Source organism: Pelophylax lessonae (genome assembly GCF_965119305.1).
Source record: "Pelophylax lessonae genome assembly, chromosome: 3".
Lineage (NCBI taxonomy): Eukaryota > Metazoa > Chordata > Amphibia > Anura > Ranidae > Pelophylax > Pelophylax lessonae.
Window position 1 is genome coordinate 160,724,297 of NC_138770.1, and position 18,403 is coordinate 160,742,699.

Genomic DNA, 18,403 nt, shown 5'->3' on the forward strand with positions numbered 1-18,403 from the left:
GGCAGTCCACCCAGTTATACACAGATCTCGGCAGTTCTCAGAGAAAAAAATTCTCCTCTGATCACCCTGTGAGAAGTGAAGTTCTCCTCCTTCTAAACTGGGTGCCAGAGGAGATATTTTTTCTCTGAGAACTGCTGAGAAGTGAACTGAGAGAAAACTTCTCAGTTTACTAAATGTACATCTAAGTAAGATGCATAGCAAGTTTTTTAAAATTGTAATTTTTTTGTCACAATTTTTTGGAAAATGAATAAATTACATTTTTTTCCCCACATAATTTTATTTCTTTTTTACATACTGTCACCTGCGCAGTACAGCATCATCATATAACTGGTGTGGTTGTGATTAGGGACACTGACTGGTGACAATATGTAAAAAAATAAATAAATAATTTTTTTTTTCAAAATGTTTTTAATGTTTTTCTTTTTTATTACACTTTTTTCTTTTTTCCTTTTTTGTTATTTTACAATTATTTTTACATACTGACCATAGTGACCAGAGCAATATTACCATAGTAACATTGTAAACATTGCTAAAGCTTCACTGTGAAGCTGTGATTGGCCCTATCTATGAAATGGTACAGATGCACTGTGATTGGCCCTGTCTGTATCATGCGATCACTGTGACCAATCACAGGGATCAACACAATAGTACTCTGTGACAGACCTAACTGGGACAGGGGCTTTTGGAGAGGACTGCAGGATAGCCTCTTGCCTACTTACTATGGTCCCTGGCTTTGGAGGGGGGCTCTATTCTTTGGGAGGAGTGTGCCTGGAAAACTTTGGAGTTATTTTGCTTCAGATTCAGGTCCATATCTCCCTGAAACACACAGACTCTGAGAGCTGGAGGGCCCGGATACAGATTTGGGGCCTGTATCCCGAAACCAGCATTGACTTCTTCAACCCCCCCCCCCCCCCCCCCTGCTCAACTTTGTACATTCAGCCTGCCTGCTAATGGTTCGAATCTCGGCCAACTGTGTATGGCTGGCCTTAGATGTCTTTCTCTCATGGTATCATTTCTCCAATGTGTGCCTCCTAGTTGTGAATTCCCATTGGTAATTGAGTCACCTATTGTTTCTGTCTGCCTATTAATCCTCTTGGAGATGTGACTAGCAATGTGACCACTTTACCTTGTTACAGAACCATTGTGAACATTTATGTTTATGTTAGCGTTTTAGCTGTTCATTAGATGTACTGTTAGATGTACTGATGACACTATTGTTTACATGTTGAATTGTTTAGGATAATCAAGCTGTTACCTGATTTTGTGTGGTATATATTCTGTATAAAGTCTGTTCCAGTTTGCACCTGTGCTACTGTGGTCTAGTTCAGCCTTTTTCAACCAGGGTGCCCAGTAGCAATCTACTGATATTGTTTTTTTATTGCCAATACTGATACCGATATTTTGGTCATTGCATATTTGTATCGGCCGATATTGGCAGATATTTTCGTACATTAACATTTTTTTTTTTACAGGTACTCTTGTGGAGGGATCTGGGGATCTAAAAGACCCCCAAACCCCTCCTCTGCATTTAAAAGCATTCAAAACGCCAAGTTTGGCTGTTTTGAATGCTGTACCCCGAAGTGATGTCATGACATCACTTCCGGGTTTTTACATGGAGACCCGATAAGAGCCGAATGCGGCTTTGATCGGGTCTTCTCTTCGGCGGCTGTGCAAGATGGTTGCCCAGGTCTCCCGGTGGGACAGGAGACCCAGGCGAGCCGCAGAAGGCGGCGGGAGGGGGGGTGCATCACTCCGATACAAGCACTTTCCTGAAATATCGGCAATATCGGTCACCTGTATACAAGCCAGCATGTGGGTGAAGGCTTTCTTTTAGTTATACTAAGTCACAGGTTTTCATTGTGCACCAATACAACCTTCTAGCTGCCGGCGCCCTAATGACCAATGGGGCCATTAGTTGATAATGAGGATGTCAGTTCCTTGTTTGACCCTCCCCTGATCGTTGGGATCACATTAGCGTGATGGAGAAAAAATGATGGAGAAAAGAAACATTGAAATATTAGTCAGTACCAGTTTGCAAAAGTGTATTTACTTTGGAAGAATAAATCACCTCTTGTTGGGTGTCCTACTTGGACTTGTGGATGTTGCTGCATTATGTAAAACTATTAGAATCGTTTTTACATTTTAGAATGAGACAAAAGGTTGAGAAACACTGGTCTAGTTCTTGGGTGCAATGCTCAGCTATAATACCTGGTTCCTGGTTCCAGAACAGAGAAGGCTGTATCTTGCCAGAGGCACCCAAGCGGGGTGCTAGCAGGTCCATCACATACACAATGAATGGCTATGAATGAAAGCCATTCATTGTGTACCACTGTCTCATGATCGCCTGTGAATTGGTACTGGCAGGGGCTTGGTACACTGATTTGTCATCGGCTGTGCCCGGTGGACATAGTGGGTGACAGATCATGGCTCAGCGCAGCTCGATTATGGGAGGACGTCATATGATGCATTTGCTGCGCATTTGTAACTTGGCAGATGAGCGCCTGCTACGTTTCCATGGGGTGCCCTTACCATTTAACGTCAATGCAAGCGCTATTTGCATTTGCAGTTAATTTGAAAAACACGCAAAAAGCGTTCATTTACTATGTGGTTTGCTCTGCACAGATGTGAATGGAGGCTCATTGTTCCTGTGTAAACACACCAATTTCACTTTCAGGCCTTATTCCAACCTAGTGTAGTGGGAGCGCACGTTTTTGGGCACATTTTTTCAGCAACACACATAGGTAAAACCATTGATATCATTGGGCTGCCCTACACGTGGCAAAGTAGCTCATGGAAGATTTTGGCGTGTTGCGGTTTGCACCTTCTTTTTTAATGTGTGTTTTTCTGAATTTTTTCGCTTGTTTGTTTCTGCGTTTGGGGTGCCATTAACAATTAATGGCACTGAAAGTTTGACTAGTTCCCTTTAGGTGTATAAAGTTGGCCATACATTATACAATCTGATTGTACAATCTCTGTTCAATTCCTTTAGATTTACCAAAACTACTTATAAATAAATATAATAGGAGGAGACACCTATCTATACAATCACCCTGTATCCAATCAGGAAGGTCCTTGAACTACATAGTTGATGGTAGATCTGAAGTAGATTGTACAATCAGATTGTATAGTGTAGAGTGAACTTTACAAACTTCCAGGACACAGTTTTCCTGTTTTCAATTACAGCTCTGCTCCACATAATGTAGGCTTTTAGGCTCCTGCACACTCTGCCAAATGAATGATCTATGCAAGATGAAGAAAATGTAGAAAATAAATTCATGGCTGTGTATTAAGTAAGAACGGTGGTTACTGATTGCATTTGAAAACATGCACCTGCAGAGGTGGGTGGGAGCGATCACCTGGAGGAGGGAGAGGACAGGTACAGGGTTTGTGTTATGGAGCTCAGCTGGTGAGCTACTTCCTTCTAATAGTTCTCCGGTCCTAAATACCAAATTCAGGATGGCAAATGGAGGAGTTTTCAACAGGACACTGAGGCTCAGGTAAGGCCTGGTCTAGGACAAGTAGAAAGCTTTTTCTTTTGTGCAAATGAGGTACATTAACCACTTGCCGACTGCCCTATAGCACTTTTACTGCTAGATAGTAGACCTTAATCTTAGGTCATAGTGGTATACAAATTTTAGCCAGCTTCACTGTTTGCTAGTAATGAATCATTAGAGACACAGCCAAATGAAAGTGAGACTCTTGTATTCTACTTCTCTAAAGCCCAATACACACATACCATATTTTCAGTACATGTGTCCTGCTGTGTGTTCAAGAGAAGGGGGTTGTTAGACCAGGTTCTATCTAACAGTCTTGCTGGAATACCAGTATTTGATCAGCTCTTGCAGCCATTGGGAGTCCCTCCTGTCAGAATACAATAGCCTAGCAGGAGAGATCCCTGCATCACACATTATTGAGTTGATGTGGGAATCTGTCAGTTTTTTTTGTTCAACCCGCTGCCTGAGCAAAAAAAAAAAAAAAAAAAAGGAATTATGTATACCCAGATTTATACTTGAAGAAAAAAAGGACATGAGCTTATTTTCATGGTGTAGCTGGGGTAGCCAATTATAATACCCCCCCACTCATCGTCCTAACGCTCCCCCTACACCCCCCCTCCCCACCTTACCAGGTGGACTTTAAACTACATAAGCCAAGATCCGTAAATATTGTACAGTACAGAGGGGGAGAGACAGGGTTTCTTTTCCCAAGCAAACAAGATACCTCGAGATATACTGGAAGAAGACTTGCAGCAGGACGTTCCACAGCTGCTTACGAGAGAGAGAGAGTCATGCAGAGACAGCTTGGTACTGAAGATTGTCAGCCTTCTTCAGGGAGGACAGACCTACTGCTGTAGCTGTCAGAGCTGCCAAAGATTGCAGGTGTGTGATCCAGCATTGAGAGACTGGGCCTCCGGGACCGAATGCCGGGTCTGCAACTGCCAAGTGTGTGGAACCAGAACTGTCCCCTGCCAAGAGTGGTAAGAGGAGATACAGCTTTAATCCCTTGCTACACTCAGATCCACATAGACTGCTTGTTACTTAGCGGCTCTGCAGCTATACATCACCTACTCATAAATAATAGACTTTTGTGCATGCCACTGACAGGAGGGCCCCACCACAAGCAGACTAACATTACATTATGTGTAGCTGCTGACTTTTTTTTTTGGAGGGGAAGGCGGAACTCCGCTTTAATGTGCCAAGTGTTTGCTTTCCCCATAAAGGGGTACTCCACTTTGGAACACTTACGGATACCCGTATCTGGGGTAGCATTACAGAGTGCACTCAAGAAGATTATCATTGAGTTACAGTATTTGGGTCTAATTTTGCTCAATAATAGTTATTTCAGTTAATATTTGGACTCATTTTGATGCAAGTTAGGCATTTCCCCCTGTGTTAAGCCAGAATTCACTTTATTGGTTCTGCAACTTTGAATTATTTATTGCTTTATGCCAAATTTTGCATTGTTTACCTGCTTTGTTAGAATATAGTTACTTAACTTACTATCTAGTAGTGTGTGGCCTAATTTACTTGCATTATTATATATTGTGGTGACTTACTAACACTAACCAAGTGTGTCAGTGTGGACCGAGTGGTTTTAAGAGGTTTGGCAGAAAAGAGGACCCATCATCACCAGTGGCTCCTGGGGAGGTATATACTGTACACTGTATACTAACTAGGCTAGACAGACATTTTTCTCATGAAGTAAAGAGTTATATTTTTAACCAGATATAGAGAATGCTACAGTATATAGTCTCTTGATCATGCTTGTTATTTTTTTTTTTCAGCTGTATTACATAGTACATATTTAAAGGCATTACCAAAAGCACTTGACCCAGAATTTAACAGTGAATAAAAAAATTAAATCAATGGCAAATAAAGCATATGTCTGGGCAAAATAGTAATAATACTAATAAAGAAATAAAAAAAACATATGCAATATATATGTGCAATATGTGACTGTTCTCCATGTTTTGTCTTTAAAAACATAGCAATTCCAGAAAATGCCTGTTAACACTGCCAGAATCCATGTGAACCAGTGGTGTAACTATAACAGTCGCAAGAGTCGCGGTCACGACCCAGTCCCGTGCTGCAGGGGGGGTGGAAAGGTTTGTCTACACCTGTGCCTTAGCCGGAGTCGGGGAGCGGAGATAGGTACGGAAAACTGCTTGTCACTTGTCCACATTGGATACAGCTAGCACAAGGGTGTATAGGCGGGCAGGAGGGGCGACATTTAGGAGAAGCAATCTCCTCCATTCTCCTCCTGGTTCCTGCAGGGCTTTCAGTGGCTTCAGGGGTCAGGATCAGTTCTACCATATGCCGCCCCACTGGACCTCCTATCCAGCCTGGTGCTAGGTGTATTTATGATGTTGACAAGTAGTCATCCATACCTAGGACCGTCTCCCAGCTCCGCCCCCAACTCCAGCTTTGACTCCCGCTTCTTGTCTCAAAGCTGTTCCTGCCACTGGGCAAGGTAGGAGAAATGCCCCGAGGCCACTCATGCCTAGGTAGATACAAACACAATCTCTGCTACAGTAGAGTGTAAGGAAATACTCTGCCCAGCGAGTATAGTGTTCCAGGTGTCCTACTGACTGTCACTCTGCTCCCCCCGCCCCATACTGCCCCCCTCCCCCCATACTGCCCTCCACTGTCCCCCCCATCATGCTGTCCCCCCATACTGCCCCCACCTGATTACCCCTGCTGAGGAAGTCGTGGTTTTGACGTAACACGTACGAGGGAGGATCCTGCACACGCTGTAGCACCCATATCGCTGTCCATGCCCGAACTGGCTGAGTGCCAGTACATGTGAGTGGTTTTTTGATTTTATTTACCCCAATAAAGTATACATTACAGAGAGCACTAGATCGCTGTATTTATTTCACACATGTATCGTATTATGACGATGGAGAGAGGAGTGTGAGGAAGCGACCACCCTATCCCCTTCAGTGTGTCAGCGACACTGCAGATTTTTTAGCTGAAGCACTTTTATACAGAGGGAGGACAGGAGGAAGTTACCTATCCACACCTACTGGCACCTGTGTGTGCAAAAAGCGGGTTTGGCTCATTATAATTTGTGAGCCAAACCAGGCGGTGAGCGGCCAGCATTACCATTTATGCACTAAGGCACTTTTTAGTTATTCAAGCACAAGCACTTGGTCTTTTGATACGAACACAGAAGATATCACCCATTTTTTATGGACTTTTGTGCACCTATTTCTAATTCACACTAGTATATGCATATGTGTGACTTATATTTTCACGAGCACCTATTGTGACATCAGTCATTTATTATAACTATTGTTTTATCCACCGTTATAGTTTTTATCACTTGGAATTTTTTATCACATTAAGGTGTACGTTTAGTAAACTGAGAAGTTTTCTCTCAGTTCACTTCTCGGCAGTTCTCAGAGAAAAAATATCTCCTCTGGCACCCAGTTTAGAAGGCGGAGAACTTCACTTCTCACAGGGTGATCAGAGGAGAATTTTTTTCTCTGAGAACTGCTGTGATCTGTGTATAACTGGGTGGACTGCCTGTAATCTCACGAGATTTTGTGAGATTACAGGCACTGCTAAATTTAAAAAGTGAAACTAAAGTTTAACCACTTCCCGCCCGCCCTATAGGCAAATGACGGCGGGAATGTGGTTGAGTTATCCTGACCGGACGTCATATGACGGCGGCAGGATAACACCGCTCTGGGCGCCCCCCGGGGGCGCGCAGAGCGGCGATCGGTGATGCGAGGTGTCAGTCTGACACCCTGCATCTCCGATCTCGGTAAAGAGCCTCTGACGGAGGCTCTTTACCATGTGATCAGCCGTGTCCAATCACGGCTGGTCACATAGTAAATAGGAACAGCCGTTGATCGGCTTTCCTTAGTTCGTGCCTGACAGGCACGAGTAAAGGAGCGCCGATCGGCGGCTCCCCTGACAGGGGGGGGGGTCGGCACTGGTAATCAGATCATTGATTACCAGTGCAGACCCTCTGGGGGGGGGGATGCCACTAGATCCACCAGGGATGCCCACTATGACCCCAGGGATGCCCACTATGACCCCAGGGATGCCCACTATGGCCACCAGGGATGGCAATCAGGGCTCAGGGAGCCCCCCATTGCCCACCCCATCAGTGCTGCCCACCGGTGCCCTCCCTATCAGTGCTGCCCACAAGTGCCCATCATTGCCATCCTTAAGTGTCGCCCACCAGTGCCCATTATTGCCCACCGGTGCCGCCTATCAGTGCCCATTAGTGCCCATCAGTGCCGCCCGTCAGTGCCGATCAGTGCCGCCCATCAGTGCCCACCAGTGCCGCCTATCAGTGCCCATTAGTGCCCGTCAGTGCCACCTATCAGTGCCCGTCAGTGCCACCTATCAGTGCCCATCAATGCCGCCTATCAGTGCCCAGCAGTGCCGCCTATCAGTGCCCACCAATGCTGCATATCAGTGCTACCTATCAGTGCCACATATCAGTGCCTATCAGTGCCGCATATCAGTGCCGCCTATCAGTGCCACCCCATCAGTGCCACCCCATCAGTGCCACCCCATCAGTGCCTCCCCATCAGTGCCTGTCAGTGCAGTCTCATCAGTGCTCATCAGTGCAGGAAAAAAATTATTTATTTACAAAATTGTATAACATAAACAAAATTTTTTTTTTTTTTTTTTAAACTTTTCGGTCTTTTTTTATTTGTTTAGCAAAAAGTAAAAAACGCACAGATGATCAAATACCACCGAAAGAAAGCTCTATTTGTGGGGGGAAAATGACATAAATTTGGTGTAGGTACAGTGTTGCATGACCGCGCAATTGTCATTCAAAATGCAACAGCGCTAAAAGGGGAAAATTGGCCTGGGCGGGAAGGGAGGGAAGTGCCCTGTATTAAAGTGGTTAAAAGAACTCGTAATGACATGTTCTGACACATGAAAACATATATATACACACACACACACATGCACGGTATATATACATACAGTATATAAATATATATATATATACACATACACACACACACACACACATATATATATATATATATATATATATATATATATATATATATACACACATACATACAGTACATACATACATACATGCCAATCTGTATGCAATTGCACTGTATGTTGGCAGATTGCATGCAGATTGTACACCAGACCACAGGCTATCGTTTGTGGTGTGTGGGTGTGGGGACAGTGGGAAGAGTGATCAACACAGGGGTTCTGGCTTGTAGGATAGCTGGAGGAATCCTAGTAGTGTGTGGTAATTGCTAGACTGCTCCCCAACCCTTAGAGTGCATCAGATTGTATGTAAGATCTGTATCTGCCTGTGTGTGGTCAGCCAGCTGGATTGGACTGGAGTCTCCCTCTAGTGGTGACCGAAGGCAGTGCAGGCTGTGAAAGTATTGCAACCAATCTAATTACTTAAGCCCCGTACACACGTACCGATCGTCGGCCGAACGATCGGCTGTCTTTTGTCCCCGGGCTGTCATGTCCGCTGAAAAGTGCAAAAGACTGCACACGAATTTTGTCCGCCGACTGCAGAAGTGATGTCATGTGATGGTTAACTTTCCCTGTGTTTTTTCTTTTATGAGCATGCCCAGTCTTGCAAATCTGCTGTCTGTCGGCCGAATTCTGTACTGACTGGCGAACAATCGGCCGTTCTGGTGTCGGCATACAAACATTTTAATGCTTGCACGACAGATTCTGTTCGGCCGAAAGTGCGCTGTCGGCTGTCGGAAGCATCATACTAACAAGCCTACATTTGGCCGATCGGTCGCCTGCCGAATCTTTTCTGCGACAATCGGTACGTGTGTACGAGCCTTTAGTAGGAATTTTCTTTATTTCCGTTATCCCCTTATACTGCCCAGTCACGATTCATCACGTCTCGTTTAGCTAGTCGCCGTGGGCGTGGTTGAATCGTGACAGATTGGTTTCCTCCCACACTCCAAAGACATGCTGGTAGGTTAATTGGATCCTGTATAAAAAATTGGCCCTGCTGTGTATGTATGTGAGTGATGCCTCGTACACACGTACCGATCGTCGGCCGTAAATATTCGGCCGACGACCGATCGGCCGATTGTATGCTTGTTAGTATGATGCTTTCGACAGCCGACAGCGCATTTTCGGCCGAACAGAATCTGTCCTGCAGGCATTAAAATTTTTGTTGGCCAACACCAGAACGGCTGATTGTTCGTCAGTCAGTACAGAATTCGGCCGACAAACAGCAGATTAGCAAGACTGGGCATGCTCAGAAAAGAAAAAACACACGGAAAGTTATTCATCACATGACATCACTTCTGCAGTCGGCTGTTGTTGGCCGACAAAATTCATGTGCAGTCTTTTGCAGTTTTCAACGGACAGGACAGCCCTGGACAAAAGACGGCCGATCGGTACATGTGTACGAGGCATTAGGGACCTTAGATTGTAAGCTCCTTGAGGGCAGGGACTGATGTGAATGTGCAATGTATATGTAAAGCGCTGTGTAAATTGACTGTGCTATATAAGTACCTGAAATAAAAAAAAATATATATATATATATATATACATACATACACACCAGTACATACAGTATATATATATATATATATACACACACAGATATAGATGTGATTGTATAGTTAATGTGTTTCTAACCTGCTGTTGATGTATATTTCACTGCAGTAGGGAGAGTTTTTACTTTCACTTTTGGGCACTGGGACATTCACAGCAGAGATCTCCTATTTCTTCCTGCTATCTCCACCTCTGAGCTGGAGAAGTAGGAAGAGGAGATCTTCAAAGAGAAGCACAGTGATCAGGTGACATCATGTGTTTCTAAACTGGCCGTTTCTATTGCAGTGAATGCAAGCTGTTTGTGTACTGAGATGAGAAGAGAAGACTATGTTCTCCACTACTCTTCTCAGTATTTTAAACCTGCAATGCTCTGAGACAAGCCGTGATCATCCAGATCTCGGCTTATCTCAGTTTACTAAACGTACACCTAATTTAGAGCACTTGCACTTTGATTGTGATACATTTGTATATGTATTTATTCATTTACAGATATTTACATTTTGGTTAATTGACATATTTTGTGTATATTGAATGTATTAATTCTTTGGCGCAACATAATTTATATATATTTTTGCCCCCACCTGGCACACTGTCCCCCTATACTGCCCTTCACTGCCCCCCTCCCATCATGCTGTCCCCTCATACTGCTCTCCACTGCCCCCCTTTCTTCATGCTGTCCCCCCATACTGCCCCTTCCTGTGACACTGCCCCCCCATATTGCCCTCCACTGCCCCCCTCCCATCATACTGCCCCTTTCCCGTCACACTACCTCCCTTCTGTCACACTGCCCCCTATACTGCCATCCACTGCCCCCCTCCCATCACATTCCCAGCCTCCCATCACAGTGCCCCTCTCCCATCACACTACCTCCCTCCTGTCATACTGCCCCCCCCATACTGCCATCCACTGCCCTCCTCCCATCACCTTGCCCGCCTCCCATCACACTGCCCCTCTCCCATCACACTACCTCCCTCCTGTCACACTGCACCCCCCATACTGCCATCCACTGCCCCCTCCCATCACATTGCCCGCCTCCCATCACACTGCCCCTCTCCCATCACACTACCTCCCTCCTGTCACACTGCCCCCCCATACTGCCATCCACTGCCCCCTCCCATCACATTGCCTGCCTCCCATCACACTACCCCTTTCCCATCACACTACCTCCTTCCTGTCACACTGCCCCCCATACTGCTATCCACTGCCCCCTCCCATCACATTGCCCGCCTCCCATCACACTGCCCCTCTCCCATCACACTACCTCCCTCCTGTCACACTGCCCCCCCATACTGCCATCCACTGCCCCCCTCCCATCACATTGCTCCCCTCCCCTCACACTGCCCCACCCTCCAGCCACACTGGCCCCTCCAATCACACTGACTCCCTCCAATCACACTGCCCCCCCATACTGTCCTTCACTGCCCCCCTCCTGTAACACTGCCCAGGTACCATTCTTAGATGGGGTGGCTACATTTGTTTTCTTGTGTAGACTTTCTTTTATTTTCATCTGGTGATCTAGTCGGCAACTAATTTTTCAACAGAACAAGCTCTCCTGCAGAGATAGCAGTTAGAGGGTTATGACAAACCTTACAATGCTTTAGCTTACAATGATCAGCTTTTAACATTTTTTATGTATATATATATATATATATATATTTTTTTTTTTTTATTTATGTAAAGCTTTTATCCTAAAAGGAAAAATAAATATTTTTTACTGTAACTGATTATAAAGTGTTTGCTGGAGTTTGGCTTCAGTTTGTCAGTGTATTTAAATCTGCTACTAACTAACACTCCCCTTCCTCCTTTCTGAAGGACCCCCTTGTGCTCCCTCATCCAGATTGTGGCACTCTAATACAGAAGGCGTTACTGTGTGTGGCAGGTTTGGCAGAAGGATGGTGGTGGAGAACGGGGAGCTGCAAAATGCACCTTTGTCTTTGTAGTTTTTGTAGTTGCACTAGCCCTGTATCCAGGTTACTTTTTTGTGTGTTCCCTGGTCCCCTCTCCCCTGCAGTGCTACCGGCACCCCCCTCCCCCCCCCGATATCTCAGCAAAGCCTCCCAATGGGGCTCCTAAAAAATTGTAAAAGCAATAAAAAATAAAATTGTAAGATAAAATAAAATGGTAAAAAATAATTAAAAAAAAACAAAATAACAAAAATTAAAAACTTCTGGCCCTGACCACTGCCATACGGGGCCTTTCCACTGTCATACTGATCATGTCTGCTGCCATACTGACCATGTCCACCATCATACTAACCTTTCCACTGACATACTGACTAGGTTTACTGCCATACTGACCATGTCTACTGCCCTACTGACCATGTCTACTGTCATACTGACCATGTCCACCATCATACTGACCTTTCCACTGCCATACTGACCATGTTTAATGCCATACTGACCATGTCCACTGCTCTACTGACCATGTCTACTGCCATACTGACCATGTCTACTGCCATACTGACCATGTCTACTGCCATACTGACCATGTCTACTGCCATACTGACCATGTCTACTGCCATACTGACCATGTCTACTGCCATACTGACCATGTCTACTGCCATACTGACCATGTCTACTGCCATACTGACCATGTCCAGTGCCATACTGACCATGTCCACTGCCATATTGATCATGTCCACTGCTCTACTGACCACGTCTACTGCCATACTGAGCATGTCCACTGCTCTACTGACCACGTCCACTGCTCTACTGACCATGTCCACTGCTCTACTGACATGTCCACTGCTCTACTGACTGACACTATTCACAATCCACGCTCACCCCACTGGTGAAACTACCAGGGATGCAAAGGTCGCACTTGCGACTAGGTCCTGGCCTTCCACCACCATGGCGGGGCCCAAGACTGCAGGATGGAGGTCCGCTGCACAACATGTGAAAGGGATCCACTGCGGCACCATAAAGGGTCCTGGGACCAGTGGGAAGTGCTCTGGGCTTGGAGGGAAGGGCCGAGGCTGGAGGTTGGGGGGCCCCTCATGCTTTCTTGCATCAGGGCCCTGAAGGTTCTAGTTACGCCTCTTATGTGAACTCCTAACTTCCTGTGGAAGATGACAACACAGCGGTTCTGATGAATTTCAGTGTAGCAGAAGCACTGTGTTTTTGGCACACTGCTAAATATGCTTATTTTTATTGTTTTTTTTATTTTACCCCATCTAATACATTTAAATAAGCACCATTTCCTTTACTACTAAACAACATTCACAAATAATAAGGCCAATCAAAGAAATTGGAACTCAGTTTAAAGCCCGCCAAATCTAACTTCCTACCAGTGACTGATAAATATTAACCTGATGTAATGCACCAACGATCTTCCGAGCCTCCTGGTATGTTGTTTCAGAGCTCCAGTGAGAATTGAGGTTCTTTAAAGCTTTGGCCAAGCGATTGTGTTCTCTCACCCACAGTGTATGGATTGCTGCCAAAGATATCACTTCATTAGACCTGCTTTCACCAGCAAAGAAACATTCAATTCTTTCTTTAGAAGCAGAATGAGGATCTTGAAGACAGGGTGATGGATTGTCATCTACAAATGGCATATAGTCTCTTCCATGATCAGAATATTGCATATTTACTCTTAGCAGTCCTTCCTCACTTGAATAGTTTCTTACTTTCTTTTCTGCATCTACTGTGCTGCCATAGACGGTAGATGCATCAATAAATGAAGTTAAAGTGTTTATTTGTTCTCTTGGATTCTCAGTAGAAGGAATTCGGAGTAAAACATTTTGATCTCCAGTTCCACATGCTGCTGAAGAGCGATAAAACGGAATACAGCCAATTTGAGAAACTGACTCTTTGGTAGATGTCTGTATGAAGAGAAAAAAAACCCTTAATGTTTGAGATAATTATTTTATAACACTTTTAAACCTTAATGCAAAGCTAAAATTGTTTTATAAATAACAGCGCACAAAATCATTTTTACCAGACTTGTAAGACTTTAGCAATGATTGTCATGTCTGTGAACACCAGCAGATACCTCTAACCAGTCTTTATTGAGCAAATAATTGAATGGACTAATGCTTTCTATAAACTATAAGAAAAATCGGCTGAAATTCAGTCATTTGGACAGTTCGTTCATTTTTCGGCCGGTTAATGGGCACAAAGCCGTAGTCAGTTGTGATGTTTTTGAGCCGAAAACACGTAGGACAAGTTTGTAAATGTTCTGCCAAGCAAACAATAAATTAAAAGGTTAATGTGTTTCTCGTCCAAACTGTTTGCACTGGGTATATGTGAAAAAAAATGAACAAAAAACAGATTCATTTATGTCCACTGAATTATTTATCGTTCATTACATGATGGCACTATCGTTTGCTCTCAAGGCCGAGTGTTCGTTTTTCAAAAATTAGTTAGAACTTTTTTTCATAGATTGTATGGCCAGCACTAGTTAGCTTTGGACATTTACTATTTTCTACCATATGACCATACCAGTAGGCTGATTCCTCCACCCACGCAAACATTGAGGGAGGAAACCCCTCCACAGGGGCAATGTATTCTGACATTAGGCACAGCACTTTCTCAAATTTTTTGAGAGAGCACTGCGCAAATTCCCCCCCCCCCCCCGGTATTTTTTCTGTTGCTATTATTCCCTATAATAGTCATCTTGAAACCAGTGCACAAATTACAGTATATTATCCGATTGAGTTATTAGGTATTTGACATATCTCTGATGTTGATGCACTCCTGACCATTCATGTTACTGTTCTGCCCAATTATTAGCATTATTCAACCAGATTTTATACTCCTTAACTCAAACTTTAAGACAAAATGAGTACTATTAATACAATATAAATACTTCAAATATAAAATCTAAATATCTAAACTGAAACCTGAATTACAAATAGTTCTTCTTCTGCACCATAAAATCTACAAGAGTTCTGCGTGCCAAAATAGACAATTATGTTGCCATGAAAACAATTTAGTTTGTATATGCATCATGGTACTGGAAACAAACATTTTTGCAATAGATTTACCTTTTTTGTAATTCAAATAAATACTTTTCTGTATATTTTATATAAAACCTGAATATTGCATGGTTTATTTCTTAAAAATGCATCACCTTCCTATTCCTAGGCAGTGGTGAAGGACCCCTAGGTGCCTTGGTGGGTTACCATTTCAAAACTCATGGCAGAATCCTTCACTCATTGTGGAGTGGACAAAATTGGGCTCCAGTCACTTTAGTAAGTTTGAATTTATTAAGCACAATAGGGATACCCAAAAGTGACAATGATGTTGATTACAGACCTCTACTCGCAGTCAATAAAGAAGAAAGATCCTTTAAGTAAAAATTGGCACCCTGTGATCTTCAGAGTGTCGAGCAGCTTCATGTACACTAACCCTCAGAAGCATGTAGACAGGAATTCTTCTGAAATGTCCACTGGCAGCAGCTTGTACCCAGCACTCCAGGACACTCTTCAGTAGGACAATTCATACCCCAGATGCTCCAGCAAGGAAGCTTAGACTCTTCCAACCCTAGCGCTCAACTAGGCAGCAGGACTAGGAGGCACAGACCTTGGACACACAGCCTCCTCTCCCAGCAAATGTTCAGGAAGCAAGAGCCCTTTTGCAAGGTCATGCCAAATACTTTTATACATTCCCAGAATTCACCACTGGCAATAAACCTCCCCGTGATTGAGAGACAAAAATATTCATACCTTTAGATATTCTTTCCTCTGATACTATTGCTAAGGACACTCCCCACCAGAAGGTAGAAGTAAACAATAAGAGCCTAGTGGAAACCTATCGATAGCAGAACTATAAAAATGTATGCTCAGGCTGACTACTGTCCTGCAGCACCATAATTTAACTTGGGGACACTACTGCCTATGGCAGGGTCCCTACACATACCTCAGTAATTTATAATTCAAACAAAACACCACTATTATTTTGTTAGTTATAGTACTGTATATCTGAATACTTCAAATTTTTGAAGTATGTTACAACATGTATTTTTTGTATCTCTTTTGCATTTTGCATTTTTTTTATAAAATATAATTTAAACGGGCATGCCTAATGCAACAGGGTAAATGGCTTAAAGTGTAACATTAATTTCATGTAATATAACATTCGAAATTAGCAGTGAAAGACCAATTTAATTGTAAGGGTGGGTGAATTAAACAAAAGAGTTTAAAGGGATGTCTTGAGAAATATAAAACTCAATAATGATTATAACATCATCTCAAAAGACCCTCTATTCACTCATCTCATTAACGCAGCTAAGTGCCGAATCCCTGGGAGACCAGAGAAAAGCTATCCCACCATCTGTTAGAGAATGGCATGGAGAAAATGAGTCCAAAACTTTAACAATACACCTTCAGTTACTGAAAAAAAATGTTACAGATTTGGCCCTTAGAATCTTGACTAAAAATAACAAAAAAAAAAACGTAAAGACATTTGTTTATATATTAATTAAAGGGCCAATAAACCATAGATGCTTTCTAATCTGTGTAAAAAAAGTAATATTATTTAATGGAAAAAAAAACCCAAAAGATTAAAATGCTATTAGCCTTATTAACCACTTTAGCTCCGGAAGGTTCCCCCCCCCCCTACCTGACCAGAGCATCCTTTGCAATTTTGCACATTGCTGTTTAACTGGTAATTGCGCTGTCATGCAACACTGTACCCAAATGAAATATGCGTCCTTTTTCCCCACATATAGAGATTTCTTTTGGTAATATTTTATCACCAATGGGATTTTTATTTTTAAACAAATATGAATGAAAAAAGACCAAACATTTTGAAAAAAAATAATATTTTCTACTTTTTGTTATAAAAAAATCCAATAAAATCAAATTTTGTCATACATTCAGGCCAAAATGTATTCAGACATATGTCTTGGGTAAAAAAAAAAAATCAATAAGCGTATATTTATTGGTTTCCGCAAAAGTTATAGCATCTACAAACTATGGTACATTTACTTGAATTGACGTAGCTTTTAGTTTATGACTGCCTTTTTCATTTCTTGAGGTGCTAAAATGGCAGGGCAGTCAACCCCCCCCCCACCCCCGAATTATCCCTGTTTGGAAAGTAGACACCCTAAGGAGCTTGATGAGAGGCATGTTGAGCCCATTAAATATTTAGTTTTTTTGTCCCAAATTATTGAAAAATGACAAAAAAAAAAAAAACAATTTTTACACCAAGTTGTCAATGAAATGATCTATTGCTCACACATGCCATAGATATATGTGGAACTACACCCCAAAATACATTCTGCTGCTTCTACTGTGTACAGAGATACAACATGTGTGAGTCTTTTTGGGAGTCTAGCCACGTACAGGACCCCAAAACCAATCGCTGCCTTCATAATTTCAAAGGGCATAAATTGCTCATTTCACTTCCTCACTACCTATCACAGTATCGGAGGCCCTGAAATGCCAAGATAGCACAAAAACCCCCCAAATTACCACATTTTGGAAAGTAGAGACTCAACGCTATTTGCATGTTAAGTCCATGGGTATATGTGAAATATCACCCCAAAATACATTCTGATGCTTCTTTTGAGTACGGGGATTACCACATGTCTGAGACTTTTTGGCAGTCTAGCCGAATACAGGACCCCAAAAATCAATCACTGCCTTCAGGCTTTCTAAGGGCATAAATTGTTGGTTTCACTTCACTATTTTCTGAGAGGCATGTTGAGTATTTTGCAGCTCTCGCTTTTTGTCACAAAGTTTTTAAAATTGAAAAAAAAAATAAAAAAAAAAATAATTTCATTTTTTTCTTAATTTTCCAAAACAAATAATAGCTGTAAAATACTCACCATGCCTCTTAGCAAAGACCTTGCGGTTTCTACTTTTTCCCAAAAGGGGTAATTTGGGGGGATTTTGTGCTATCTTAGCATTTCATGACCTCCGAAACTGTGATAGGTAGTGAGAAGTGAAATCAACATTTTACGCTCTTAGAAAGCCTGAAGGGCGTAATTAATTTTCGGGGTCCTGTACGCGGATAGACTGCCAAAAAGTCTCACACATGTGGTATCCCCATACTCAGGAGAAGCAGTGGAATGTATTTAGGGGTGTCCTTTCACATATACACATGGCATTTTTGAGCAATATATTATTTAAGTGACAACTTTGTGTAAAAAAAAAAAATAATGTAATTTTTTTTCGAAACTTGTGGAAAATATAAAATAATCCATGGACTCAACAAGCCTCTCAGCAAATAGCTTGTAATGTCTACTTTCCGAAATGGGGTCATTTGGAGTGGGTTTTGTGCTATCCTGACATTTCAGGGCCTCCGAAACTGTGATAGGTAGTGAGGTAGTAAAATGAGCAATTTACGCCCTTAGAAAGCCTGAAGGCGGTGATTGGTTTTTGGGGGCTCCATGGCTGGTTCACCGGGACAGGAGGGACAAAAATAGCGAGCATC

General features: G+C 42.9%; 1 protein-coding gene across 1 annotated transcript in view; it reads right to left on the minus strand.

Annotated features, from left to right (window-relative positions):
- TPO (thyroid peroxidase) overlaps window positions 1-18,403 on the minus strand; it is a gene marked incomplete at both ends in the record, with an annotated part of 310,856 nt that overhangs the window by 141,153 nt on the left and 151,300 nt on the right. The window contains one exon of the mRNA XM_082250802.1: window positions 13,333-13,845. Within this exon, the coding sequence (XP_082106928.1) occupies window positions 13,333-13,845 (513 nt within the window). The remainder of the gene's footprint in view (window positions 1-13,332; window positions 13,846-18,403) is intronic.